At 41.7% G+C, this 27,445-nt stretch overlaps 1 protein-coding gene across 2 annotated transcripts; it reads left to right on the plus strand.

Moving 5' to 3' along the window:
- The first annotated feature begins 135 nt into the window (after positions 1 to 135).
- usp18 (ubiquitin specific peptidase 18) lies at positions 136 to 5,863 on the plus strand. 2 transcript variants are annotated; one of them, XM_070928925.1, is made up of 10 exons: positions 136 to 315; positions 1,144 to 1,240; positions 1,884 to 2,026; positions 2,104 to 2,183; positions 2,266 to 2,400; positions 3,027 to 3,122; positions 3,193 to 3,354; positions 3,439 to 3,570; positions 3,773 to 3,816; positions 5,252 to 5,863. In XM_070928925.1, the coding sequence occupies exons 1-10, from the start codon at positions 258 to 260 to the stop codon at positions 5,322 to 5,324; spliced, it is 1,020 nt and encodes a 339-aa protein (XP_070785026.1). In that variant the 5' UTR covers positions 136 to 257; the 3' UTR covers positions 5,325 to 5,863. The 2 variants fall into 2 exon arrangements, with proteins under 2 accessions (XP_070785026.1, XP_070785025.1); XM_070928924.1 differs by having other exon boundaries at positions 3,193 to 3,570.
- The last annotated feature ends 21,582 nt before the right edge of the window (positions 5,864 to 27,445 follow it).

Here is a 27,445-nt window from a genome sequence, read left to right on the forward strand (position 1 = left end):
ATACAACGCGTCTCATTGGCGACGCCGTGTGAGATACATGAAAGGCTAAGTTTAAGTTTCGGTTCTAGTGAAGCGACACTTGAAGCGAAGCGACGCGGCGAAGTGAAACCAGTGAAACGAAAGTGAACCTGCAGCTGACGGTGAGATAGTGATGTTTACTCTGAGAGCAGATCTAATTCTGTAAAATACACGAAGCGTTTGACTCCTTTTCTCTGAGGAAACCAGATGGGACTTTGTGTGAAGTGAAGTCTGTACTGATGTCTGACGGACTCTGCTGGTTTTTGTCAAAACTTACTCTGAGGGACTTCAGCCTCGGTAAGTAGTCCACATTCAACCTGTTGAATATTCACAGTGGTGGACTTTAACTAAGTACATTGACTCACTTTTGTGGTACTTGTACCTTACTTTACTTTATTATGCTACTTTATTCTTCAACTCAACTCCATTTTAGAGGGAAATATTGTACCTTTTACTCCACTACATTTATGTGATGATTTTAGTTACTTTGCAGATTCAGATAAATAATATAAAATATAATCTCTCGACCCTCCAAGACTCTTACACTGTAGATCTAGTGAACCCACACAGATCTGGTGGTTCGTCAGCTGTTATAACAATGTGGCTGAATTACGATCTCTCTGGGCTCCACCACAACCTGTAACAATGCAGTTTGTTACACATAATGTGTGGTTTCATCAGTGAGTTTCCAACTATTACTGCATTTCACAAAATTATTTTTCTCTTCACAACCAATAAATCTCTCATGTGTGCAGCAATGACACAGAAAACAAAATACTGACTTTGGATCTGTGTAAAATAAACCTGCTATTCATCTGCTGTACGCAGGGAACTTAAACCAATAAACCAAACACGTCTTTCTTACTGTGTCTTCTATAAAATGATTGATTTGTTTATTTTAATAAAATATACAAGTGAGGTGGGTGTTCTACACAGCTACAGTATAAAGACCTTTGTACCCACTCCAGTTAGCATCAGGACTTCACTGTTACATTTTTATTTTATTTTCACACATGTGAGCAACTGGCATTCTGGGCCCCTACGTGGGCCCCTGATGGTAGACCCGGCCATGGATAACATGCCTGGTTCATCACAAAAAGGGTTATTTTAATGTTTCTGTCACAGGAATGAGAGGCCTCTCCAACTACCGTCTGTCCTGCTGCGTGAACACTTTACTGCAGACCTTCTCTGCTACCTGGGAACTAGCAGACCTACTAGACAAGTAAGAAAATCAAGTTGCATAATCATCATGATCCTTATAAAACAATAAACCCTTCATCACCGGGTGTCTGTGAGGGACAGAGCAAGTCAAACACGGGTACAATTTATGGGTTTTATTTACCCACATTTAATGTCCTTCTATACATAAACTAAATGAAAAGGATAACTAACATTAACTGTAAATGTAATTTGAATGTATATTAAATGTAAATGTAAATAGTTTCCCAGTTAAATCCGCAATATGACTTTGCTCTGTATGATTTAAAAATAGAATTTATATTGAATAACACACACAAAGTTTTGACTTTAGCATAGATCCTATTACCATTACCACACCAGTAGTTATGTTGGCAAGTCAACCAATGGCACATCAGAACTGAAACTGAAGCAACAGGAAGAACTCATTACTGGTGATGAATGAAGTCTGTTTTATGATATATGAAATAATGTGTTGTGATTTAACTTGTAAATTATTTCTATGAACATCTGTTTTGTAAGCATAGATTAACCTTGTGTTGAGAAAGTTCAATGAGAACTTTAAAAAAGATTTATTTTTAAAATGCACAGGTGTCAATCTGCAAACAAGGCTGCTTTTCTCAGGTGCTAGAAAATTAACATTAATGAGGGGTTATGAATTGCACAAGGTGGGAAGCAGCTGATGTGAAAGCGGACAGTCATAATGTCCCCCTGCAGCTAAAGAAGGTTCTGGCGGCCATGAGGAGCGACCTCCCTCAGCCTGCTCCCCATCATGACTTCCTCCACTGTCTGGACAGAAACTGTGTTCGACGTGAGGAAAAACAAACAAAACAAATGTGTCATATTGATGTGGTTTATCTCACGACTTCTAATGAGAATGTTTTGCAGTTTTTTTGCAGCACGATGCTGATGAGGTGTTCCTCTCCATCCTGAACTTAATGCAACAGCAGATAGACGACAGAAATCTGGTGGGTCTTTAATCATTAATTCTTTATTTTACACCTGTAAGTACATCTATATTTTCATCTATGCATTTGTTTTCTGTTCCAGGCTCTTGAAATCCAGAATCTGTACAAGATTTCTGTGGAGACGCACCTGCAGTGTTTAGAGTGCAACTCCTTCCAGACTCAGACCAGCTACCTGCTCAGCCTGCCTCTGCATATAAAGGAAGATCACAATTCTCTGGTGCCGTTTCTTTTTTGTTTAGATGTGGATTGATTTTGGGAAATGCACTCATTGGCTTTTTTGCCGAAAGCTAGATACCACTCTTATGTCTATGCGTTAAATATGAAGCTAGCAGCCATTAGCTTAGCTTAGCATAAAGACTGGAAACAGGGAAACAGCTAGCCTTGCTCTGTTCGAAGGTAACAAAAAACGCCTTCCTGCACCTTGAACGCTCACTTATTAAAACGTTATATCTTGGTTGTTTTATCCGTACAAAAACAGCAATTTGTGGTTTTATGAGAAGACTCCATGAAGTCACTCCTCCTGGCCAAGGAGTAGTCTGGCACATAACTGCACAAATGTTTACACTTTTGTTTTTGTACGGATTAAACAAATATGATGGTGCTAGTGGTGCTAGCTATTTTTTTTCCACTGACAGAGGTAGTTGTTCCCAGTCCTTGTGCTATACTTTTACAGGGGGTTATGCCCTGGACTATTTCTTGGCCAGCAGCAGTTGCTAAGGAATAGTCCGGAATATAACCCCCCTTTAAACAGTAAATTGACGTTTTTACACTTAAATTCTTGTTCAGATTAGACTTTTTTTAACGTTCCTGAATTCAAACTAAAAGTATTCTCAATGTTTTCAGGAAGGCTGCATGACGTCGTTCTTTGCACATCAGGAGCTGCGGGGCATAGATTGCTGCTTTTGTGAACAATGTGAAAAGAAGACGCCATCTAAACAGGTGAGGCTTGCTTTTAAATGCTTCCCAGAAAGTATGAACAAAAATAGTCAAACATCTCCTTCTTTTCCAGGATGTCAAACCGCTCTCCCTGCCTCAGATCTTGTGCATGCCTCTGAAGAGGTTTCGGAATAGCCGTGGTTGCACCCGAAAACTTGATTGCAGAGTTACCTTTCCAGAAACCTTTGACTTCTCTGAGATTCTTAAAAAGGCGTTTTCCTCAGACTTTGCCCAGGTACTTTTTTTTTTTTTTTTATGTATTTCCCATAAATCATCCAAACGTATCTTTTGTCATCCACACATTTATTATTTATTCCAGAATGACTGCAAATACACTTTGCATGCAGTGGTGGTGCACTCTGGTGAGGCAACGTTCGGGCACTACACTGCCTACGTTCGTCACAGGATGAACCAGCACTGGTATTATGCAGATGACAGCCACGTAGAACAGGTACCTCCAATCTGACAAAATCTCTCTCACTTGAATGCAATTTATTTCAGGCTTGTACTTATTGAAGACTCTTTGTAACAAGTAATTGAACACTTCATAATCAATCACAATGCATAGTTAGACATGATAGCTCCTGTGTAGAGCCCTGTGTCAAAGCCTATTTGTGATTAATTTGGTCCCTGAATTACATTCCAACAAATAGGTCTCCTGGAAAAGAGTGCAGACATCATATGGAGGACATGAAAGGTAAATTGCTCCACATCGATTGTTCTGTCTGCTCTGTCGTGTATACTTTTGATAACAGTGCATGAGGGTTTTGGGGTCAACTTAAAGGAATAGTTCAACATTTTGGGAAATTTACTTTCTTGCAGACAGGTGAGTAGATTGATACCACTCTTGATACCACCACAGCCAGATAGCTTAGCTTGTCATTAAGACTGGAAACAGGGGGGAAGAGCTAGCCTGGCTTAATCTGAAGGTAGCAAAATACTGCTACCAGCACCCCTAAAGCTCACTAATCAACACATCATATCTCAAAGTGCAAAAAAAACATACAATTTTACATTTCAGTTTTTTACTGATTAAACAAACAAATGACTGTATGCTAAGTTATGCTAGCTAAACTGGATAAAATGGGTAATTCTTCCTCCTCGCTGGGTTAACTTGACTGTGGAGTACCTCAAGGCTCTGTTCTAATTTACCTGTTATTTTACAACTACATATCCTATTTGGTCACAATTTATGGATGAGATCTCATCTTTCTTAAAATCTGGTAACATCAAAATTATATTTCTCACAATTTCAGCTTAATGATGAAAAGTTGTCACCACTTAAAAATGCCACTCTGAAATTTAGATTAGATGTCAGTCCCAATTTAACCAGCTGCAAAAAATTTGATTCTGCTTTTAAAGGAATAGTTTGACATTTCATGAAATACACTTACTTGCCTTATTGCCGAGAATTAGATGAGAAGATGGATTAATTGATTAATTGGAAGCTGGAGATGTTTAGCTTAGCATACGGATTAAACAAATAAGATATATCATGTCAATAAGTGAGCTTATATTCCTTTTAATTTTGAGAAGGAGGATATGTAAAGAGTCTAAAATTAAACAATTTCTGAGCTTGACACTGATAGCTGTTCAGACTTTTACTTCTTCTGACATTAGCAACTCAAATTCTCATCTATAAAATCGTCTCTCAATTTCAAAAAATGTGGAACACAGCAACCATGCCTTCAGCAGAAAGTTACAAAAAAACATGTGACTCCCATTTTAGCCTACTTAAACTGGCCTCCAGTTGCTTTTAGAGTTAAAATTAAGATTTTTATTCATAACATTTAAAGCCTTAAACGCTTGACTCCCGCTGACATCATGCGGCTTTTATCTTCCCACTTGCGGAAAGAGCTTTAGATCTTTAGACAAAGCCTTATTGTCTATTCCTCAGTGAAGATTAAAGACTAAAGGTGACTATGTTTTTGCCACGAGGCCTTTCAGAGTTTTTAAGTCTTAAACAGAGGAAATCCTTCACCTGGTAGTTATATTCTCACTTTTAATTCCTGTTTATTGTACTGAAATCCCCTTTATATGTTCCTTTAATCCCTTTCCTGCCGTAACTCTGAGAAGGATAACTTTGTTTCGTACATTTCTTTCTAAAATATTTAATGCTGTTATTTTTACAGAAGCACAGCGTACATGTTGTTGTACAGAAGAGATTTGAAGGAGGAGGCACAACAACCTGAACTCTCCGGCTGAGTGGATGGATGCGGATGAATAAACCTGGTGAAAATGGGAATATAATCATAGGAATTTGAACACTTATTTGCTTGAAATCATTTATTGTGCTTTTATTTTGTTGTCCATGATGAAGGGTTTTATATTTAATGATTCTTCTGACGTCATTGAGCTCATTCAGATTGTACATCAGCTCAGTCACTTCTGTCAAACACCAGTAGGTGGCGTTGAAGACTCAAAACAGTGAAGGGTTTTCAACTCTCAGACCACACACACTGTGAACACACTCAATGATACTGGGGGGTTGGTTTAAATAGAGAATGCTTAGCTTAGATATTCACTGTTTGGGGGGAAATACCTGCTTTAGGACTTCATTTTCCTGACACTGCTGAATAATATGAGTCACCCATGGAGAACAATGAATTCATTTTTTCCTCATGCGGGCTGCCAAAAACAACAACAACAAAAAATCTCCTTCAGCATCTCAAACTGATTTTATGTATTGCTTTATTTTATGTATTGTTTTATGTATATTAAAATTACCTGCAAGATATTAATGACACACCTTGATGTTTTTTAAGTCTTGTTCGTACATCAACACCACCTGAGCTCTGAAAAGGTACTGAAAAGTGTCTGCTCTGTATGCATTTGTTGTGAAAATGTATTGCGGAAACAAGAAAAAGAGATTAAACGTTGCAGTCACAGCCACACTGCTTAAATGGTTGGTATAGGCTGTCAGCAGAGTCTCCAAAGTTCCCACTCGCTTCGCCAAGAGTCGGGGGACCGTGTGAAATGGTGCCTATGTGCTGCAGAGCTCTGACAGAATGGAACATGTCTGCACAGTGCCACAGGCAGCCACGGGCCTCATGCTTAGTCATCTCGCTGCCATGTAGCTCAGGCGCAGCTTTCTGTATTGGGGGTATCTTCCTCCCACCTTCAGACCAACGACCAGGGCTAGATGTGTATATTGTGCATCTAGATTTGAGTCACGCATACAGTTCGGCGTTTCACACTGAATTTGTGACACGAGAAGCTGAAGCTGGAAAAAAATTAACATTTGTATATGATGGCGAATGTATTATTGTATATTAACAGTGTGTGAACTCACAGAGAATTATCCCCTGACTCTGCTGTTCCCCTCAGCTCTACGGAGCTTTTTAGCATCTTCCAGCTCGTTGTTTTGGTTTTCTGGGCCGCAACTTTATTGTTTTAGTTCACTCTCACCGCTCTCATAATGCTTGTTTGTTTTTTGGCTGCAGCGAAGAAAACTTTCACCTGAGTAAATGAATTTTGAATACACGACTTTTACTTATAACAGAGTATTTTCACATTGTGGTATTTGTGTTTTTACTTAAGTAAAATGTGTCTTCCACCACTGTTGGATTGTCACTATTAAAGCATTAATTTGTAAGCAGCATTTTAATGTTGTAGCTGGTTGAGATGGAGCTAAATTAACTATTCTACTTACTGTTGGGTAGTTTAATGTATAAAATGCATTATATTTTATTTGTTGATTATCGAAATCTGTCAGGTTCTACCTCATTATTGTGCTTACTTTCCACCTTATAATACTCAGTGTTTGTATAAAAGGCACATTTGGTATATGCGCCCCCATTAACCAGACTGATTGTCCTGGTTGTGAACAACTGAAATTTTAAACGAAACATCAGAATCTGAATTGGAATACGATAACTCCTCCATTTCCAAAGAACTGATTCTTCTCTTTGTAGGGTTTTAATTAATAATTCATGTCGTATGAACATGTGTCGAGTAGATGCTAGATGAGCACCTGTCCAGCTCCACCCCTGACATGGACCACATCACAGACACTAACAATGCAACAGTATGACATACGCAGCACTCCCCCGAGGCCACATGTATAAAGTCTGACTGAACGTCTGGACATCTTTAGTTTCTTTTCAAGCACGTGTCGCACATGCAGGAGAACTTTGTCTCTATTGTTTGAGGCTGAGCTCTGGCCCCTGGATGTGGTTACTGAGACACTTTATGACAGATCATAATCTCGGCAATTTAGTTTTAGCTCTTTATCATGGTCAGGTGTTAGCCAGTCAGCCAAGGACACCTTATGCTATATTGTTTTGGCATACCATTTCTCCAGCAGCGACAGTGATTGACACAATAAATCAGTAAAAACCACAAGTGAAGCAGATATATGGTGTGAACATAGTCCCAGTAGGCACGTAGGTTATAGCAGCAGGGATGGTATTCCTCAGGCTTTGCAGTGTGGCAACACTTAAACTGTTTTCTTTGGAGAACATATCAAGGTTCATTAATGCTTTTTAGTCATTGTTGATGTGTGTTTACCAGTTACTAGGTGAGCACACCACTGTGATGCATTGAGGAGAAAATGGAATTTGGCTATTTGAGAACCACTCTTAAATTTTCCCTTTTTTGTGTGGAGGATTTCACAGGCTTAGATAAATGCCTGTGCCTGACTTGACTTTTTTTCGAAAGGGACAGCCAGCCAGCCAGCCAGCCAGCAAGTACTCCAGCCCTCTGTCTATTTGGTGGTGATCACCAATTATGTTATTTCATGTCACTTGTCAAAAAATTGCCCTAATGATGCCATACAAAGGCAGAGAGCAGTGGAGGCAAATGTGTATATGCAAAAGTTGTAGTTCCGTCATTTTCGGTTCAGACTGAAATAGCAACATTTTTGGCTTTTCCTGAAATGTCTCAACAACCTTTGGATGGATTCCCATGAAATTTGGTCCAGACATTAATGTCACATTTAGTATGAATTGCAGTAACTTTGGTTATCTCCTGACTTTTCATCTAGTGCCACCATCAGACAAGATAATGAAATTCCCATCAGCCTCAGCTGTACCTTGTGCTTATTGCTAATTCACAAATGTTAGCATGTTAACTAAGATGGTGAACACGGTAAACATACTTGCTTAACATCAGCATGATAGCATGTTCACGTTAGCATTCAGCTATGTGCAGCCTCACAGAGCTGCTGGCATGGCTGTAGATTAGTTTTATTAGGATGATTTTAACTGGATGGTTTAAGAAATAGGCTAGGTGTCAGTCTGCCTATCTACTTTATTCATATTGAAGTCAATACAATAAGTTTCTTTACACTTGCATTTCAACATGTAATTTAAAGGTACCTTAACCACATCATGAATTCCACTAGAGTCAAAGTTTAGCTAGGTTTTCTACTACATTTGTCTGGATCTAGCAATTGCCTCGTTTATTTGGGGCAATAACAATTACCAAGATGTCAATTTATCAAAATGGATGTTTTTCAAGTCTAAGTCTAAATTTAGTTTTAGCTAGCCATGGCTATCTCACCAGCTAGCCTTCCCTGGTAACTCCTAACTACAGTAGTAGTAGTGCAGTAACTGCGGTTTAGCTTGGCTTTTATCTCTGTTTTGTAGTCACTGCAATTTTTACGTGCTGTTTTCATGGCAATTATACATTTCAATAGTATAATAACTCTTGATATTATTAAACAGATGTCAAAAAGAAAGTAAGTCAGGCTTTGTTGGGCAGTTTTGGAGTGTCCTGTTTCATTCAGAATTTGCATCCTCTGGTTTTATTTTTACAGCCTTAAAAAGGAACTAATTCATGCACTGTCGCTACACAGTTCTCCTTTTCTGCTCAGGACAGAGACTGTGAATGGTGGCAGGTCTTGCATGTGGTCCTCCCCTATGAGATGACTGTTTAAGGAAAGATGTTTCCCCCGTAATCAAAAACTGGGACCCTTTAACAAGCCCTGTCCTGACTGCACCCTCATCTGCTCTGAGATCTAACAGCAAATCTCTGGGTGCTTCAGGGGTGGCAAGACAGCTCACACAGCTACATCCTTTTGTTACATAATGAGGTTTCAAATAGGAAATGATTCTCTTTCGCTCTCTGCATGTCCAACGTGCAGGCCTGGTGACCATGGTGAAGTCTGCTTTTGTAAATAGCAAACACGAAGAACTGAAGGCAAATGTCTGCCGCATGACTTAGATTTTTCCCCTCATATTAAAAAAATTGGTAAATCAGATAAAGGAGCACACAACTGAAAATGTATCTGCATATTTCTTAATAAAATGAAAATCATGCATGATTCAAATGACCTAAATCCAGAAGTAAACCCTAATTAAAGCCATCTTGGGAGGTTTGTCTATGAGCTGCTTTGATTCGTGACCTGTGACCTCTAATTTCAACATGGCTGCTCTTGGCTCATATTTAGGTCATAGTGAAGAAGTCTTCGGTTTAGGTGTTAACACATACATTGGTCTGTGAATATACTGTGGTTATTTCACTGGAATTCATAGTATGAGTGGTGTGTCGAGGAAGAAGCCTTATCTTTCCCCAGTGACTTCATAAAATTTCCTTTCTGGTGGGAGATGGGAGTCTGGTCAACGCAAAGTTTGCCTCTCTTCACATGTTCAGTTGTCCTCCCCGAGATTCTTGGCAGTCTGAGCATAATAAATAGAACATCTGCTGAATTTTCTAGGAAAAGGGATGTCAAACAGTCAAACTGCTATCAGAGAACGGAAAGTTTGGTCTGGTTTGGTTTGGACCAGAACTGAAGTTGATTCACTTTCATGTTGGGCGACTCAAAATGGCAAGTGGGGCGACTGTTTATTACGAAGTGGACTTCCAACCGAGAGGAGTTGGCAGCATGTTACAGATGTTGGTTCTCACAGGAGGTGAGCGGAGGCCCCTTGGTAATTGTGGTCATGACATGCAGGGTTATATGACCTGATGCCCCACCCTTGTCTTCATAGCTCTGTCGTTACCCTTCAGTTAGCGCCTTATCTCAGCTCCTTATCATCAGACTCAGGATCCAAAGAAGATCAGCCGTCATCTCAGAAGCCGGGCTGCTCAGGTTACAGGTGAAATGGCTTTACTGACGGGCCCAGGTAACTGCCTGTCTCTCAGTATGTGATCGTCAAAGAGAGCTCCTGCTCTGACATGTACACCGCCATGTTTGTGCAGCTCCACACTGGCGGCCCCTCCACTGGTCCCACCAGTATGAACGTCTTTTTATTCATGATGTCATATGTTTTCATTTGCAGAATCACAGTTGAATGTCACTCAAATCAAAGTGGAAATTAACTCCTGTTGTGACTTGTTGGTAGAAAAACTCATATAAACATTATCAGATCGTATCATAGCAAATCCTCATCTTCACATGGCATCCCTCAAATTGAAATCCTCCTTTGTCGGTCTCTCGCTATACAGGAATGAATGGAATTGCACCTTGAGGCTAACCGCTGCCTCACCGTTCCAGCTCTCAGCTAGCGATAACCTCACAACAACCTGTTAACTGCTGCAGACACACACTTCAGCTGTGCTTGCGCATGCATGCCAATCAGTTGCTACATCAGCGGTCCAGTTAATGATTTGTACAGTAGAAGAAAAACCTGATGGGGAGAACTCGGAGCGAAACTGGCCTAGATGCAAACAATGCCGTTTTTTCACTTCTCCTTGGTGCACCATGTCATGTTTAAGAGACTTGACCCGGGTTCTGCTGTTCGCTCGCTCTGTAATATGGGCTGGGCACCTTGAGAAGTGAGCTATCCATTGTCAAACCTCTTTGACCTGCTCTCTCCTTCAGCCTCTCCTATTTCCGCACAAAGACTCTCTAATGCCAGGTAGCTGGCGCTGGCATTCCTGTTGCATTCCACTATGGGGAAGTTGCTGGGATCAGGATGAAAAATGCCTGAAACAAAGGCCTACTCTCATTCACAGGGTTTAGGGTTCTGTGGGAAAGTCCACGCTGGACAGAGGTTGGATGGCAGAGGAATGCGAAGCGGGGCATAGCTCACACAGTCTCTACGGCACAGACCTAAAGACACATCGACAAGGTAGAGGTCTTCTTACAGAGAGGAGTCAGCCCTCATGAAAGAGGATGCTAGGACTCCGGATAGCTGCAGTGTATCCTTCATTTATCATGTTTACGGACAGTTAAGTCATCCATTCTGCAGAAATGATGGGTAAAACTTTGATTGGATGTCTGGGTGGAAGCTATGTCCTTATCCCCTCAAACCTGACATTCGCCATTGCATCTTTTCCAGCGTTATTTGCCTCTCCCAGCCAAGAAATCGTCTGACACATCACCCCAAAACGGCAAATTGTCTTTTTTACACTGATGTTATTGTTTTAGAGGTGCTGGTAAGTGGCCATTTAGCTGTAGGTACGCTATCTGTTTCTAGTCTTTGTGCTAAGCTAAGCTAACTGGCTGGCTGTAGCCTTATATTTAATGAACAGATGTGAGTGTAAAGATGAGCAAAGATCAGATTTTTTAGGGACCCCTTTGTGGGGTCCTGTTTTGACCCCAGGTTGGGAACCACTGCAGTAAAGGTCCCCAGCCAGACACAAACTGAGGACATGGTGATTACATGGTCGTTACCTTAAACTTCCACACTCTCAGCTGAAAATAAAGGAAAGCTCATTCGTCAATCATAATTTATTACACTCCTAGTTTTTTCATTTGTAAAGGTATGAAGTTCAATCCTTTACCACCTCATGCTGAGGTTAAGTGTCTGACCTTGCTTCACCCACCCTCCCGAGTCGTATCTGAACCTCGGCTTGTGAAGATTTAGAGAGGAATTCACTGTCAAAGCTTTTTCACTCTCTCATAATAAATACCAACAGATATTCTTGATCATGTATCTTCAGTTATGGCGAAGGGAAAGTGAGATGAGCAAAAGTTAAGGTACTTACTGAAACTTCTGCAGATCAGCGTTTCATATTTTATTGGGATTTTAAGGCTGCAGGTCTTAAACCATGTTAGTGACATGACTTTCAGCATAGCAATGTCGGTCGGTCCATCCACCACTTTGGTCCAGACTGAGATATCTCAATAACTGTTGGATGGATTGAATCAAAATTACTTTGGTGATCCCCTGACTTTTCTTTCGCAGTTAACAATTCTTACAATTCATGCGGACATGAATGTCTTGAGGGGGACATGAAGAGCTCATCTCATCAGATAGATCAAAATTTGAATTTCTCCACCACTTGGTTTATGTCTAAATACCTGCAAAACTTCCCATAGGTCTCAACTGTACTTTGTTTTTAGGGCGAATTTGCAACTGTTAGCATGCTAACACGCTAAAATAAGATGGTGAACATGGTAAACAGTATACCTGCTCAACATCAGCATGTTAGCATTGTCATTGTAAGCATGTTAGCATGCTGATGTTAGCTCAAATAACAGCAGTACACCCTCACAGAGCCGTTAGCATGGCTGTCTCCTCTTAGCCTCTTTAACCAACCTCATCGTCATATAACCCACACAGAGTAAAACTGGCCTTCAGTATATTTCTGAATGTACCAACACAGCAAGGACAATGCTTGCCTCAGTGGTTTGCATTTCACTAAATACATAACCACAGATCACGACAACTTGCAGATAAGACTCCAACTGAATCAAAGATCTGCTGTCAAACAGGAAGACTTCCTGAGTGTTGTCAGTATGAATAGCATCAGTGAACGATCCTGCAATTTCACATTTCACGCATAACTTGCAGCTTGCCTTACCTGTAAGCAATGTCTATCTCTACACATGAATGAATGCTGACAGTTGTTGATAAACCATTTTCCTCAAAAAGATGATTTTTCTCATGAAGATAAAATCACAGCCAAACACACCTAAACAGTTAAAGCTGCCGTTTGTTTATACTCTGAGCTGTGGTCTGCTATCAGCTCCGGCTATATATCATCTCCAGAGTCTATACGTAGTGTGTGGTTGTGCTGTGTTGGAGTTGGAGTATGTGGGGAAATGAGAGGAGATCTGTTGCAGCCCACATGCCCCTTCAGATTCTCTGATGTGGCTTCAAGACTTCCTAGGAAATGCAAGGCCTTCTGGGATAGCACTTAAGTAGTCTCCAGAGTTTTGTGAGCGTGTGTTTTGAGTGTGAATGAGTGCATGGGCCTGTATCTTAGTGTATCTCAGTGTCTTTTCCACCTCTCTCAGTTGTTAAACTCTCTTCTTTGATATGTGAGGACACCGTTGGCTGACTGCGGCTTTTCCAAAGAATGAGGGAGTGTCACTACAAAGGAAAGGGCGCAGCAGACTATATCACACAGGTGATCTGTCTTACTCGTGGGGCACATTGATAACAAATGGAAGGTTCTGCCTCTGAAACCTCACTTCCGCCTCACATCTGTAAAATGCACAGGCCTTAAAACTCAATGACATTACCACTGTTTTCTCATGGGCTGTTATCAGTCTTATTCAAACAAGGTGCTCTGGCTCGTGAGATAAACAGTGAGCTATTATCTTCGCTATCTTGCGCTCCTAACAGGCTGTGATGCATTAGGGACTTGGGTAATAAGTGAGTTTAGTTGAGGAAAAATGTTAATGTTCAGGGATATTTAATACCATTTTTATTTTTATTTTTTATGCTTTCCTGCTATTCGTTAAGTGAATAAGGCTGCTGAGAGGCCCAGCCCCTCTCATCTGCAGCCTGTTATGGCGGAGCGGGAGGATGACATCATATTGGTCTCAGAGCGGCGGCTGGTAATTGGCCCGCTCTCCTCCTCCAGCGGCACGGGCCAAACAGAACACACAAGTGGAGCCAGGCAATGCAAGTCAGATGCACCGGGTTTTTCCAGAGTGGCTGGTGGGGCCTCAGTGCAGACTGAGAGCCAAGAGGCCTCGAAGAGGGGTGCACCGATCCAACTGTAAATGTCAGAAATGAATGAAAGGCCTCAACTCAAAATGAAATCTGATATAATGCGCCCCAGGCCAGCCTGTTTGATCTGCTGTACAATCCACTGCTGTAGTCGTCTGGATAACTGCGTCTATTCTCCATGATATGACACTGCAAAAGCGTTTTCATGTGGAAGTTTTGTGAGAGCCAACGTCAATGAGCTCTCAGCCCACACAAAGTTCCATTACAGCGAGACTGAACTGCTGCACCTCTGGGCTGCAGAGGAGTCACAGCCAGTGATTGTGTGTGATATTAAAATCAGTTTGCAATTTCTCAGTTCTGAAGAAATTCACATGCCTCGCAATGCAGATGCATTACTGATGATAGATGATGTAAAGCTCCACAAGGCATTATTCTGAAATTCCTAGCACATGTGAATAATGGCCAGAGGATGAAACATCTGGAAATAAGATTAAACCTCTGCAGGTTCAGATGTGGGTCTTGTAGACGAAAAATCCCATCAGCAGGACAATAACATGCAAAAACAACTAATCCCATTAGTTCTTTAAAGCAGCGTTTTGATGTGGCAACATGAGTAAAGACTAATTGGTTGCAGTGGATGTGTGAATGAGACCTGGCTCTACCCCATGGCCAGTCTCACACACAGCACATGGGCTGGGCAGAGATGTTGGATACCTCTGTTCTAATAAAGCACAGTCTTTATCTTTTATAGAGGCTGCTCAGTCATACCACCATGTTTCCTGCTATGTGGTGGTTGTACAAAGAAAACAGAGGTGTACTGATCTTCTGATTACATAGGCGGAGGATTACATAAACCTCTCTGTTATCATCTAACAGTTGTGAGAACACGTTTGGTGTCTAAAGCCTGTGTGGGAAACATGCGTTCCTGTTGTGTCAAAAGAGGGTGCAGTGCTCAGCGTGTTGGCACGTGCCCGTCCGCCTGTCTGTTGCCCATTGTTGTCTCCCCACATCAGTGACAGATAAATGGGTGTCAGTTTTGAACAGAAGGTCACATTGAGCTTGTAGGTGGTGAGAACATCGGAGTTCCTGTCACGGCCCGAGATGCAACTCAGCGTCTGTGGGCAAAAACGACTGACTGAGCAAAAACACTGCTCTCACTGAAGTCTTTGAATGCTTTCACTCTCAGTGCTCTGCCAGGTACTGCACTGAGCTGTGAAGTCGAGCACTGCAATCACTCAGCGAAGGTGTTGTTACCATGGCAAAATAAATACAATATTTGTCGCATGTTAAATGGATTTCCAGCAGCAATGTTGTATCCTGTGGCCTGAAAGATGACACATAGATTGGTGATGCAAGAGACAAAAGTCACGAGTCACTCTCACTTTTTTGTTAAAGCAGATTGGCAGATATAAAAAAAAAAAAAGTTGTGCTTAAAGTCACAGTGAAACGGCAGTTAAAGCGTCTTATCTTAAGGCAGCATTAATTGATGTTTAGGCCACTTGGAGCAACAACGTCATATTATCAACTTCTAATGTTAGAAAACAGTCTATTTACACATTCAGCTACAGCACTGTCATTGAATTTGAGTCATGTTTCTGGCCACCTGGCGAATGCGAGTCCAATATTCATGCTCCTTTTAGCTCTGTCTTTGGTCTCCACCAGCTCCTGAGGGAAATATCTGGCTATTTAGCAGTTGAATGTTTCACTATGTTTACCAGCTGGAGGAGGAGGACAAGGGTGACACTGTAAAATAATTTTTCTATACATATTTTTGGAATTTAACAAGAGATAACTGAGCGATTAACACAGGGATACAGGGTTAGAATTTTTCCTCTTTAAGTCTTGCAGCTCTTGAGAGAAATGTTTGTTGAAGCATTCAAACAATAACTCTGGTTTTGTTGGTGTGAAACCATTTACTATGATAACAATGACTTAGCCTTTTCACTTCCTATCAGAAGTCATGTCAGGTCAGAAAGCTCATTTTGAGTGGGCAGATGGCTGTGTAAACTCCACTCAGAGAGCTGGTCAATGCTTGACTTTAAAAGTGAACTTAAAAGGGAAAAGACTTCCCATGTAGCCTATCTTTTATTTTTTGTTGCTGCTGATGCACATTTCACAGCACATCCTCTCTGTCTCTCAGCTGGTGAGCTAGCTGTCGAGGCAGAAACTGCGCCAGAGGGAGGAAATGATTATAGCATAAGGGAATGTGTTATCACTTCTATCCCTCTTGTGCATGCTCCCTCAGTTGAATGTCATATATATATATATATATATATATATATTTACATTTCTTATCTGTAAAATGAGAAAGAAGCACATTTCACTACTTTGGACGAGAATGACGTGTCGCTGGGTTTGAATGCTTCTGTGTGTCACGTCAAGACGATTAGTCCAGACTGGACATGTGCAGTGAAATATCAAATGTCATGTAGGCAGTTGTGTGGCTGCACAGTGGAAAAGTCTATATCATGTTCCCCATCCATCAAACGGTGCTCTGGAGGAAGCAGACCCAGCTGTTGTTGGCCATTGATACCTTTGTTGTTCCTCTCTGTTGAACCACAGTAGTCTGCAGTCGCAAACCTCCGCTGCTGTTAGTTCATCTCATATTCTGTCCGTCTGCTTTAAAAATTCCTGCCTCATTCTTTCTGTCACAGCAACGTTAACCTTGAACCTTGCTGGTTGACTTCTGAGCATCACCTCACATGTTCATCTCAGAAATGTCAGCTAACTAGCACGTACAGGTAGCGACAGAAACAGTGAAGTTAAGGAAAGGGTTTAAAGTTTGAAGACTTTCAGCCACACTGTGAAACATGTATTTAAGTTGTAAAACCTTAATTGTCACAGGCTTTACATCATACCTGTAAAACATTTAGATACTGCACTGTTTGGACAACCTAAAGGGCACAAGGAAAACGCAGTATCTACAAACAAAATATGTTCTTGTTTCTTTAACTTCCTAATCAATTTAATCTAATGCCAGTTTAATAAATTAATTAGTTACCCTTTAGCAGGACTTTCTGGTGTTTTGTTCTCCATTATGATTAGATCTGGGTTCAGCTTTATTTATGTGGCATAACAAACTCAATTACTAAGATATTGGAGCATCAAAATTACAGGATAAACAGGAAAAAGTCAGTAATTTAGCTTTGGTTAAAGCTATCTCACCAGCTAGCCTATAGCTGGAGTGCAGTTTGGTTTTTACATGCTGTTATTCTTATATTTCCCCCAAATTACACATTTCCATGGCACAATAGTTTTTATATGGAAGTAAGATGTCGTAAAGTTATATTCTGGTCTTAACTCAATTTTGATGTAATGTGTAGTTAGTGTGGTTTGGCTTTGTAGGGCAGTATAGATGATGTTGTAGTGGGACGTGATCCTAAATGTTGTGATGTGGGAATTAGGTCCGCCATCACTGTATTTGTATTAGCCACAGACTGAACTGAGCTAACCCTCCAGAATGCAAACATATACAGTCCCCTTCACATCTGAGAACACATATCAATCTGACAGCTGCAACTGCATAGGTGGAGAGAGGAGCCGCACCTTGAAAGCCCTGGCAGCTTTTCATGTCTAGCAAACAGCCACATGTGTCAAAGCTTCTCCTCCCACGCTGCACATTTCACACATTCCTCAAGAATGTTTGCTTTTTTCTACCAGGTCAGGAGAATGAATCCAACGCTGCATTGTGCGTCTCACCGGCTTTGTGCAGCTTTTGGAGGTCCTTCCATAAGACTATTTCATCTTGTGCAATTCGTTCTTTGCCCAGTCATCAGTTTTTTCTGCAGTCCCATTGAAAGTCTTGCTTCTCCCAGTGAGTATTTATGTCTTCATGGGCTAACCATAAAGAGAGCCTCCCTGTGCTTTCATTTCCTCAGTGACAGTGGGAATCCTGACCAAGAGCTTGAGCTCTGGCCGTGGCTCTAACCATAACATATGCCCCACTACTTCCTGTTATCAGTGATTACATAAAGTTCGGAAACAAAGACATCCTAGGTTGTCAGGGAAGCAGCCAGCCACCCCCCCCCCCCCCCCCCGATTTCCATGACAATGGAATAATTGCAAGTTTCATTGTGAAGCTGAAAAGGGGAGTATCATATTCTATTGTAGGGTGTTATTGTAGGATATACTGTAGTTCTTTACAGTGTGCAAAACTGTATTTATCCTTGTTTAAAACAAGACTAAGTGTACAACTATGCTAGCGGCTCTGTGAGGCTGTACTTTGGCACAGCGATGCTTTGAGCTAAATGTTAATGTCAGCATGCTAACAGTGACAATGCTAACATACTGATGTTTAGTTTACTGTTTACCGTGTTCGCCATCTTAGTTTAGTGTGTTTGCATGCTAACATTTGCTGAGGCTGAGGGGAATGTCATTAGTTTTGCAGGTATCTGGTCATAAGTATTAGACAAATTGAATTTTTTCAGGGTACCAAAGTTAATAAAATTCAAGATAGAAAAGATAGGTTAGTCATTAGGATTTATTGTCTGGAGACCAAGAATGTCTGAACCAAATTTCATGGCAATCCATCCAATAGTTGAATTCAGTCTGGACCAAAGTGGTGGACAAACCATCCGTCAGACATTGCCATCCCTCGAGCCGTGCTGCTAGCTAAAAAAGCTTACAGGTGATTAATATCTCTTTGTTGAGCTCTGACCAGAATGTATAGCAGCTGTGTTACAGGACAAGTAGTTACAGGTATACATGCATACAGTATGTAGGTCACTACAGTGGGATGGGTTCCCATTATGGACAGTGCTGAGGATGCAGAGTGAACTTAAGCGGAGCTCCCCAGGGACGAGGCCTCGGTCCTGGGAAGCAGTGGCCGAGGATCAACTGGATCATCGCAGCTTCAGGCCACAGCAACACTGTGAACCTCCTTCTTTCCCAGCGTGGGCCGGCCCGTGGCTGACATCTGAACAACTACTAGAATAAGTTCTGTTCCTCCCAGACTTTCGGTGGGAAGAATTGATGAGTTTCTCTACTTTGACTCTAGGCAAAGAGGAAAAAGTTTTCTCCTGGGCGGTAACTATTATTAACAAGCCTGATAGACTGCTAAACATGGCAGTCCTTGTGGGAATGTTTAGTTGGATCAGATGTCATGTTTCCAGGGGTGTGAAATGATTTTGTGTGTGCGTAGCATGTCGTATCATGATCAGTCTGAGCCACCTCTCATAGCTTGGGGGGCTCTTAGCTTGGTAACAAAGCCCTGGTATCTGGTTCTGCAGGCTTGTTATTTGATTAAGACTAATCTCCAGGTTTTGATTTCAACTGGTTTTGTTTGGGGTGGAAGTACTTTTTGCTCTCGTATGTGTCTAAACTAAAGCTCAGCCTGTTCAACTGGATTTTAAGTTCTCTAAGCTCTCTGAAAAAGGGCTGCACCCAGAGTAATGTGTAAAGGGAAAAAGACATGGGAAAATGCTGACTAAACTGTTGTAAGATGACAAAAACACTTATTCCCTCTCTTTCTGAGAGCTAAATATGAAGATTGATACCGCTGTCATGTCTGTACAGTAAATATGTAGCTGGATCCAGCAGCCGGTTAGCTTAACTTTACATAAAGACTGGAAACGGGGAAACAGCTAGCCTCGCTCTGTCCAAAAGGTGGCAAAATCTACCTACCAGCAACTTTAAAGCTAATTAATTTACATGTTATATCTCATTTGTTTAATCTGTACAAAGTGTAAAAATGTCAGTTTACGATTTAATGGGCAACTGCTTCAGACCCAGAAATAGACCCCCATAACACCATACCTTGATGACACTTAATTACTGAGCTTTAAAGATGATAGTAGGCAGATCTTGTCTCCTCTGGACAGAGCTAGGCTAGCTGTTTCCCCGTTTCCAGTATTTATGCTTAACTAAGCTAATCCTGGCTGTAGCTTCATATTTAACGGACAAACGTGAGAGTGGTATCAATCTTCTCATCTAACGTGCAATTTGTAGGAAGAGGCTTGGAATGAATGCAGATTGAATCTTGGTATCAGAGGATAGGGCAGGTACTTAGTTGTTCCTCATATTCCTGCACTTGAGTGAGAGATGAGATGATTTCAGTTATGTTGCCCAGTATGTGAAATCCCTTGGCACGGTCAGAGACAGGAACGCCCTGGTTGATACAGATTCAAGCTAATGGTCTGGGCACCACAAGGCAGGTTGGCCCCTCTGCTCCACTGGACCTCCACTGGACCCCCCACCCATAAGAAGATCAAAGCCAGGCTGGATGTCAGGGGACAGAGGCGAATGATATTGTCATCCACCCCTGACCACGGCATCACCGCGCTAACTCATATCATGGCATTTCCTGCAGATAGGCCTGGTATGCCCCTTTTTGTCTTGTTTTTTTTATTCTTGGGTTCTCTGGAATGCAAAATTACACAACATGCAAGGGAAACATTGGATTTCGCCATCACCCAAAGTGTTTGTTTGTTTGCATCGCAAACTCTGGTGGGAAGCTCAGCGCAAGCCAGAGATGGACCAAAAATTGCTTTGTGGTCGAAGTAAAGAGGTCGTTTCAGGACTATATCATGCTCTATAGGCTCTGCTTCCTGTATTTCACACACTATTCCTTTGTCTTCTATGCTTAATTGGATAAATGTAGTCTGTTTTGCAATGCCATAGTCGGCCAAGAATGCTAGAATGGTTTCAATTTTAAGACAAAGTCATTACAACAAGAGTTACCTCACAGAAACAATATTTCCCACTCCCAGTTAGACCTATTAAACTGACAATACTTATCAGTGTGCATCGATGTGTTTGATCTGGTTACAGTTCATGGCCTGTTTGTCTATTTACAATACATGATGATTATTGGTGTGGCAGGGACCAACTTTCATACTGATAACAGGTTGATTTACATGCTTCTTTTTGAATGTATAAGATGTTTTGGGGGAAATAAGGGCCTTCTGAGTCTCCCTGCTGAATGTAATCAAGCAATGAGACCAATGAGATGAATTAAGGCTGGAGCTGACTCAGCCTTTACAGAGGCCTCTTTATGCCGTTGCCGAAGTCGAAGGGGCCCAGGGTTAGCATGCATCACACACAGGAAAACACCAGGCAGCTCCCAGACAGTCCAGGCCCCAGCAGTCCGCCCCTGAATCCCTCCCTGCTCACTCGTTTATAAGGGGCATATCGCCTCGCTAGAGCCACTTTCAAAGAGCTTTTCGTTCACATTGCGAGGCCCCCCATTTCCTCCTCTCTCTCAGGAGGGAAATGTAAGTGTGCAGGAGTGGAACTGTTGCAGAGTCGAAAGGAAGTGAATAGACGAAGAAAGCAATGTTATTTGTGGAACAGTGAGGCCCATTGGCTTAAAATAAACTCACACAAAATGACTTACTGGAAACTGCTCAGTCCTCTGCTGCTGATTAATGCCTCATTTTTTCAATGGGCACAGAAAGTGTTTGAGAGAAGGACATATAGAGAAAGACTAACTTTTGTTTGATCCGAGGTCATTGAGTGGCCAGCTGCAAGGCCCTCGATCTACCCCTGGGATCTGTCTTCCTATTGGACATCCTGTCCCTGATGAATTGTCACTCTTCTCATTTAAGATCACACAGAGGAAGCAGGACGCTGCCAGGACACACCCACTCGTCCTCGCCGGCCAATCAGCACGCTCCAGTTGTCCAGCATCCTTCGCACTCAGAAAACCACAGCTGCCACAGGAGCTCCTCCGCCGGAATTTTTGTTTGTGTCCTTCCTTCCCTAATCTCTGACCACACACACTTGTTCACTTGTGACAGGCAGCCGCTGCCTCTTGGCTCCGGCCCAGCCACCCCCCCTCCCCTCCAGCCCCCCGTCTTATGCACCGCCCTGAGACATCTGTGTGTTGTGAGGCAAATGAGCAGGAAAGCTGGGGGAACTTCAGAGTCCAATGCTGGAACAGAACAAGGGGGCCCCCACAGCAGAGTTATATAACAGTCAGAAATCTAGCTGTATGCTCACATGAAGAACATTACTCTCTTTTGCAGACGCATGCCGAGCTCTCATACCGTGAACATGGACATTACTTTACATGCATGCGTGTCTTTTTAGTCTGGACAGATGCGAAACTCATCTCATCCAGATACCGAAGTGATTCTTTCTAGACTTGAAGTTTGTTCACTGTGAAATGGAGAGGATGTGATCTCACCCAATTAAAATTCAGCCAATGTCGCTTGCCACTTATGACTTAATCCAGGCTTCCTCTTTGCGCTAAGTGTCCCTACCCACCCCCCACATGTAGAAAAATGAGTGTTCTTCGAGGGCTTTGGAAAGGGATGTTAAATCTATATACAGTAGATCTGAAGAATTCTCCCAATACTGCAAATTTAGAACATTTTTTACATTTTTAAAGCAAAAGTTTGACATTTTGGGGAATATGCTTATTTACTTTTTTGGTGCAGAGTTAGATGAGAAGATTTATACCATTCTCAGGTCTGTCCGGTAAAAATATGTATTAGCCTGCAGTGGATTAGCTTAGCATAAAGACTGGAAACAGTTTTTACACTTTCATTTTGTACGGATTAAACAAGCTAAAGGTGGCGTGTTAATTAATGAGCTTTAGAGCTGCTGGTTGGTGGATTTTGTTATCTTTGGACAGAGATAGGCTAGCTGTCTCTCCCTGTTTCCGGTCTTCGTGCTAAGCTAAGCTAACCGCCATATTTAACAGGCAGACATGAGAGAGGTATCATCTAACTCCCTGCCAGAAAGTGAATAAATGTATTCCTCAAAATGCCTTCTACAGCAGCAGCGAAGAGCATTTTGCAGTACAAGCCTTAGTGTCTTGTTCTTCTGGCACCTTATAGAACTTCTTTTGTTTAAAGTGTACCCTCTTCCTCTCCCCTCCTCTGTCTGCTATTACTCCTGAGTGCATGGTGGAGAATAGGGCAATGTTCTCAGAGGCTCTGGTAGGAGTGAGGGATGCAAGCTGCCGGACGTCAGACTTGTATACAGACTTAATGGAGGGGGGGGGGGCTGGGGGGGGCTTCAGCGGTGACCGAGGCCCAAACTGTAGAAAAGAAACCCTCTTGTGTTCACGACCCAGATGACTACAGACCAGGCCCGGATGTTGCTATCTGTCCCATCATTGTCTCCTCAAATGTTGGCATTTGAGTTTGAATGATGGCTTTCAGTTTAGCCAAAACATTCCTAAGACACTGTGGAAAACACCCTCCTTATCCTGTGCTGATTTGACGACGCTCCATTTGTTTTCTAATCTCGCTGCGTAGCTGAGTGCAAATTAGCTGGTTGCACCACAGGGCCTCCAATCACATCTTGAGGATTGATGGTGGGAGTTACTCAAGCATTAAGGAAGTGGACTTTACACATCCAAAAAACACAATTATGTTTTATTATTGGGAGCAGCGCTGCTCCAAACAGCTATTTCTCAGATCCTGCACATGATTTGTTGAACTTCTCCTGGAAAGCACCTTTTTCTCCAGTTTTCCCCTCAGCCACTCTGCAGTGAGTGGCAGTGACAGGACGGCTTTGATGTGTGACACTCGCGATAGAGTCGCGCTCCACGCTGCTGATAGCCCGACCAGAATAGCATGTGAAAGAGCACGAACATGCGACAACCCATGAACATTTACGTCGCCTACTTTTCATGTTTGGGAACGGGTGTTTAGTTCACTTCCAGCGGGGTGTAATCAGTTGATGTGAAAGCATATAGTATGCAACCATGTGACAGACAGAAGCCACTTTATCTCCTCTGCCGGGTGAGCTACACCAGCATATCACTCAGCACTGGGAGGAGTGTTCACCACTGTTCGCACCACAGCATTCCAGCCATAGCATCCTCTTCTCTACTGTCAGTAAACCCAAACAGCCAGCTTGACTCAGAGCACATGGGCAACCTGTAATCAAGCTTGGCTCTATAGCTGGCATGTAAAAGTAAATCCTGTGTTTATATCCGAGAGAGGCCTCCCTCATGGAGCGACTTACTTGATCTTGCACAGGAAATACACAAGATGATGTTAAGCTTCAAACCAATCTCTGGGATTAAAGATCTTGACTATCACCCTCCACCTCTTCTCTCTTTCTCTGTCTTTGTCTCTTTCTCTTGATCTGTGGCAGTCTGCCCATCTCCGGGCCCCTGTGCTCTGGTGGGTTCAGTGGACTGGTATGCAGCAGGAATCTTTGGATCAAGGTGATTTCACGCTCCTCCACGTTTTCCCAGGGCTTTGGGTGCTCTCTGTTACCTCTGTGCAGCCCGGAGTGTGTGATAGCGGCTGACATGTGTTATCATAGGACACATGCACTAACAGCAATGACAGGGTAAGGCTGCTTTATCTGTCTAACACCTCTGTTTCCCTCAAGTGTCGGGCTTTGACTGTCTGGTATGGTAGGCTTCTTTGGCCTCTTGCGGAGAGACCCCCTTCGGACAAAAACCCTGAACCAGGGATTTGTCAGCCTCTCCATGAACAGACAAAGGGATAACCCTCTGACATGAAATCTCAATTCTAAGATGAATCCTCTCAAACATACACCCCCTCCTTTGAAGTAGAACTAATCTTGCTAACCTTGACATTCCCTCAGAGACAGTTCCCACTCTCACTTCACAGTCTGCTCTCATAATAGCTCCACAGTGCCTCTTTTTTTTTTTTTCTCTCAATGAAACTCCATATCTCATTCAGCTCTCTGGTGGCAACTGTGAAAGGGGGAAGTTTGTGAAGCCGTTCCAGTGAAGAAGTGGTTCAGTTCATCTCCTGTCACTCAGTTTGCTCTAACTGTGAATATGCTTACACATGATCGGAAGCGGCAAATTTAGACATGCGAAAATATTTTTTTTGTGCATGTTTTGATGCCTTTGATAAGGAATTTAGCACTTACAGCTGCACAGAGAAAACACACGGAACTGAAATGGCCTTCAGACATAAAAAGTGATAGGAAGTTGACAAACTCATGACTTCCTCTTCCATTATAATCCTACCTTTTTCAGATCAGCTCTTGTCTTGGAAGGACAAAATAACAAACACTTTTAGATATCCTGGAGACACCACAAGCACTCTCTGCAGATTTACATGTCCATCCTCATACTTTCAACCTTTGGCATGATGGCTTGCCAAAGGACTTCCTTTACGGAAAACTTTTCCCTGGAAAGGGATCAACATGCCGTCCACACCCTTCACCATAAGGATGTCTGCAACATCACACTGTGTCCCATGGATCCCAGCTCATGTGGCAGGACTATGACCTGATTAAAAGCACCAATGGTTTCAGAGAGGCTGTGTACTGACTTTAACTGAGGGTTATCTCACATTATTTAATATATATAGTATAGTGAACCTGTGGTCACACTTACAATAAGTAAAATACACAAACAAGCTGCCATTGTGTAACAAGATACGCATCATAACAAGATCAGGAGTGTACAGCCATGCTAGCCTCTCTGTGAGGCTGTACTTAAGCTAAATGCTAACTCTAGCATGCTAACATGCTCACAATGACAATGCAAACAGCTGATGTTTAGCAGGTATAATGGGTGTTAGCATGATAATAATTAGCTATAGCTATAAACACAAAGCACAGCTGAGGCTGATGGGAATTAAGTTTGCAAGTAATTGGGCATAAATGTAAGTTTTGAGACATTTAACTCAAACCCACAGACGTAAACCTGAATGTTTGTACAAAATCTCATGGCAATCCATCCTGTAGATGTTCAGATATTTCAGTCTGGATCTGAATTGGTCATGCTGCTAGCTGAGAAATTACACAAATCATGCAGAGAAATTATTAATGTCACAGATTCTCCATTGAAAAAAGTTATGAAAATAAATAGAAGCTGAGAGTGAGACTCCCCGAAAATAGCTTTGCAGGTGATTAGCATATATTTGAAACACTACAGCTAACCAGAATAAATCTTAGCTAGCTAGGAGACATCTGGTAGTTAGCCACCTGGCAGACTGTTGTTAGCTCTAACTTCCCATCTAACTTCAAACGTTGTTGTGTTCAAAAAGACAATAAAGGCTGAATGTAGAAGAAAACGTGCACATTTGCAGCTGAAGAGAAATTACAGGAAGTCCAGTGTTCAGAGTGAAATGTTAGTTGAATGAGAGATATTTATTCAGCATTTTCATGATCCTATTAAAACTGAGTAGCAGATAACTTTATTGCAGACTTATAATGAAGCTATGATGTTATATAATGATAACTAAATGATTGAGAACTCTTTATGCACTAATGTCTGCACTGCTCTGTTAGCCACAGTTATCTTGTTAGCTGTAAGGTTCTGCCCTTTCTTGCAGTCAGTCCCTGATTCATTGCATGGTCCTCTCATATGTCAGGACATCTGGGTTGGAGATATACAGACCTGATGACAGACAGTGCAAAGTGCTGATTTGTACCATAAACTGCACATAATAATGTAAACTGTCTATGATTTGCACACTAGTGACGTGGCATTTTTCCAGTTTTCAATACAGAAATGTTCTTGTTGATATTCACTCTCATACTGCCTTCAGCAAAGTAAATATATATATATATTTTTAACAATGAGCTAAGCATAATTTTTGCCTTTTATATTTTGCACACTTATATGGTGATTTAGCCTACACCCACTAAATAAAAACCTTTACATGTACTGTATTAAACATCTGACAACAGGTAGGTATTTTAAGAGATCTGCCACACAAGAGGTGATGAAGCCCCGTATAATATAACAGATATTTTATTTAGAAATTGTGGATGCTTGAACAATATTCCTTCAGGGGATCCAGCTGATGGTAAGACGACTGCATTATTAGTCAACTGTAGATATTGATATATATTCATGTATGATCATTATTACTGCAACTGTTGTCACTATTGTTTATACTATGTCTTTTCTTGCATTTGCTTATTTCTGTCAGCAGCAATTCATATATTTATGTCCGCCCCCCCCTCATTATCTCCTATGTTTTGCTAACTTTTTGTTTTCATAATTCTGCTTTTTTTTTTTAAAACGAATTGATTTAATTTAGCCATGTTAACTAACTAATGTTAGTTGCATAATGTTAATTTAATCTTTTATATGTGTATATATTATTATTATAATGCTACGGTTGATTATTATTATTATTATTAATAATATAATAGTATCTACTACTTATTCTGCATAAACTAGCTGTGTTATTTGATTTCTAGCACAAGCAACTACCCCAAAAAAGCTCTCATAACATACTGTATATGTAATTTTACATATATGTAATTACTATGTCCGTTATTATTATCCTATATTTCATACTGAGGCATCTAAAGGCACCATAAAAGTAGTTTGTAGTCTAAACCAGTTGTGAAGCAGATGAGGCTACGTCACGGTCGGCGTGCTTCTTTCAAAGTGTAGTTAAGAAAGTAGAGCACATAAAGGCTGAATAACAAGGCCGGAAGCCAAGCAAACAGTTCCTAGAAGAGCAGGTTCGTGCCACAGAGGATTTTATTTTGAAAGCTGTAGCCGGATGTCGTCCTCGGTGTGTCCGCTTTTGACGCCGAGCAGGCACCACAGAGGAAGAAGCAAACTGAGAGGCAGCAGGACTGGAGCAAACCCAGCAGTCTCAGCCTCATGCTTCATCCTGGGCACTTCTC

Source organism: Enoplosus armatus, chromosome 22, assembly GCF_043641665.1.
Source record: "Enoplosus armatus isolate fEnoArm2 chromosome 22, fEnoArm2.hap1, whole genome shotgun sequence".
In the NCBI taxonomy this organism is placed as follows: Eukaryota; Metazoa; Chordata; class Actinopteri; order Centrarchiformes; family Enoplosidae; genus Enoplosus; species Enoplosus armatus.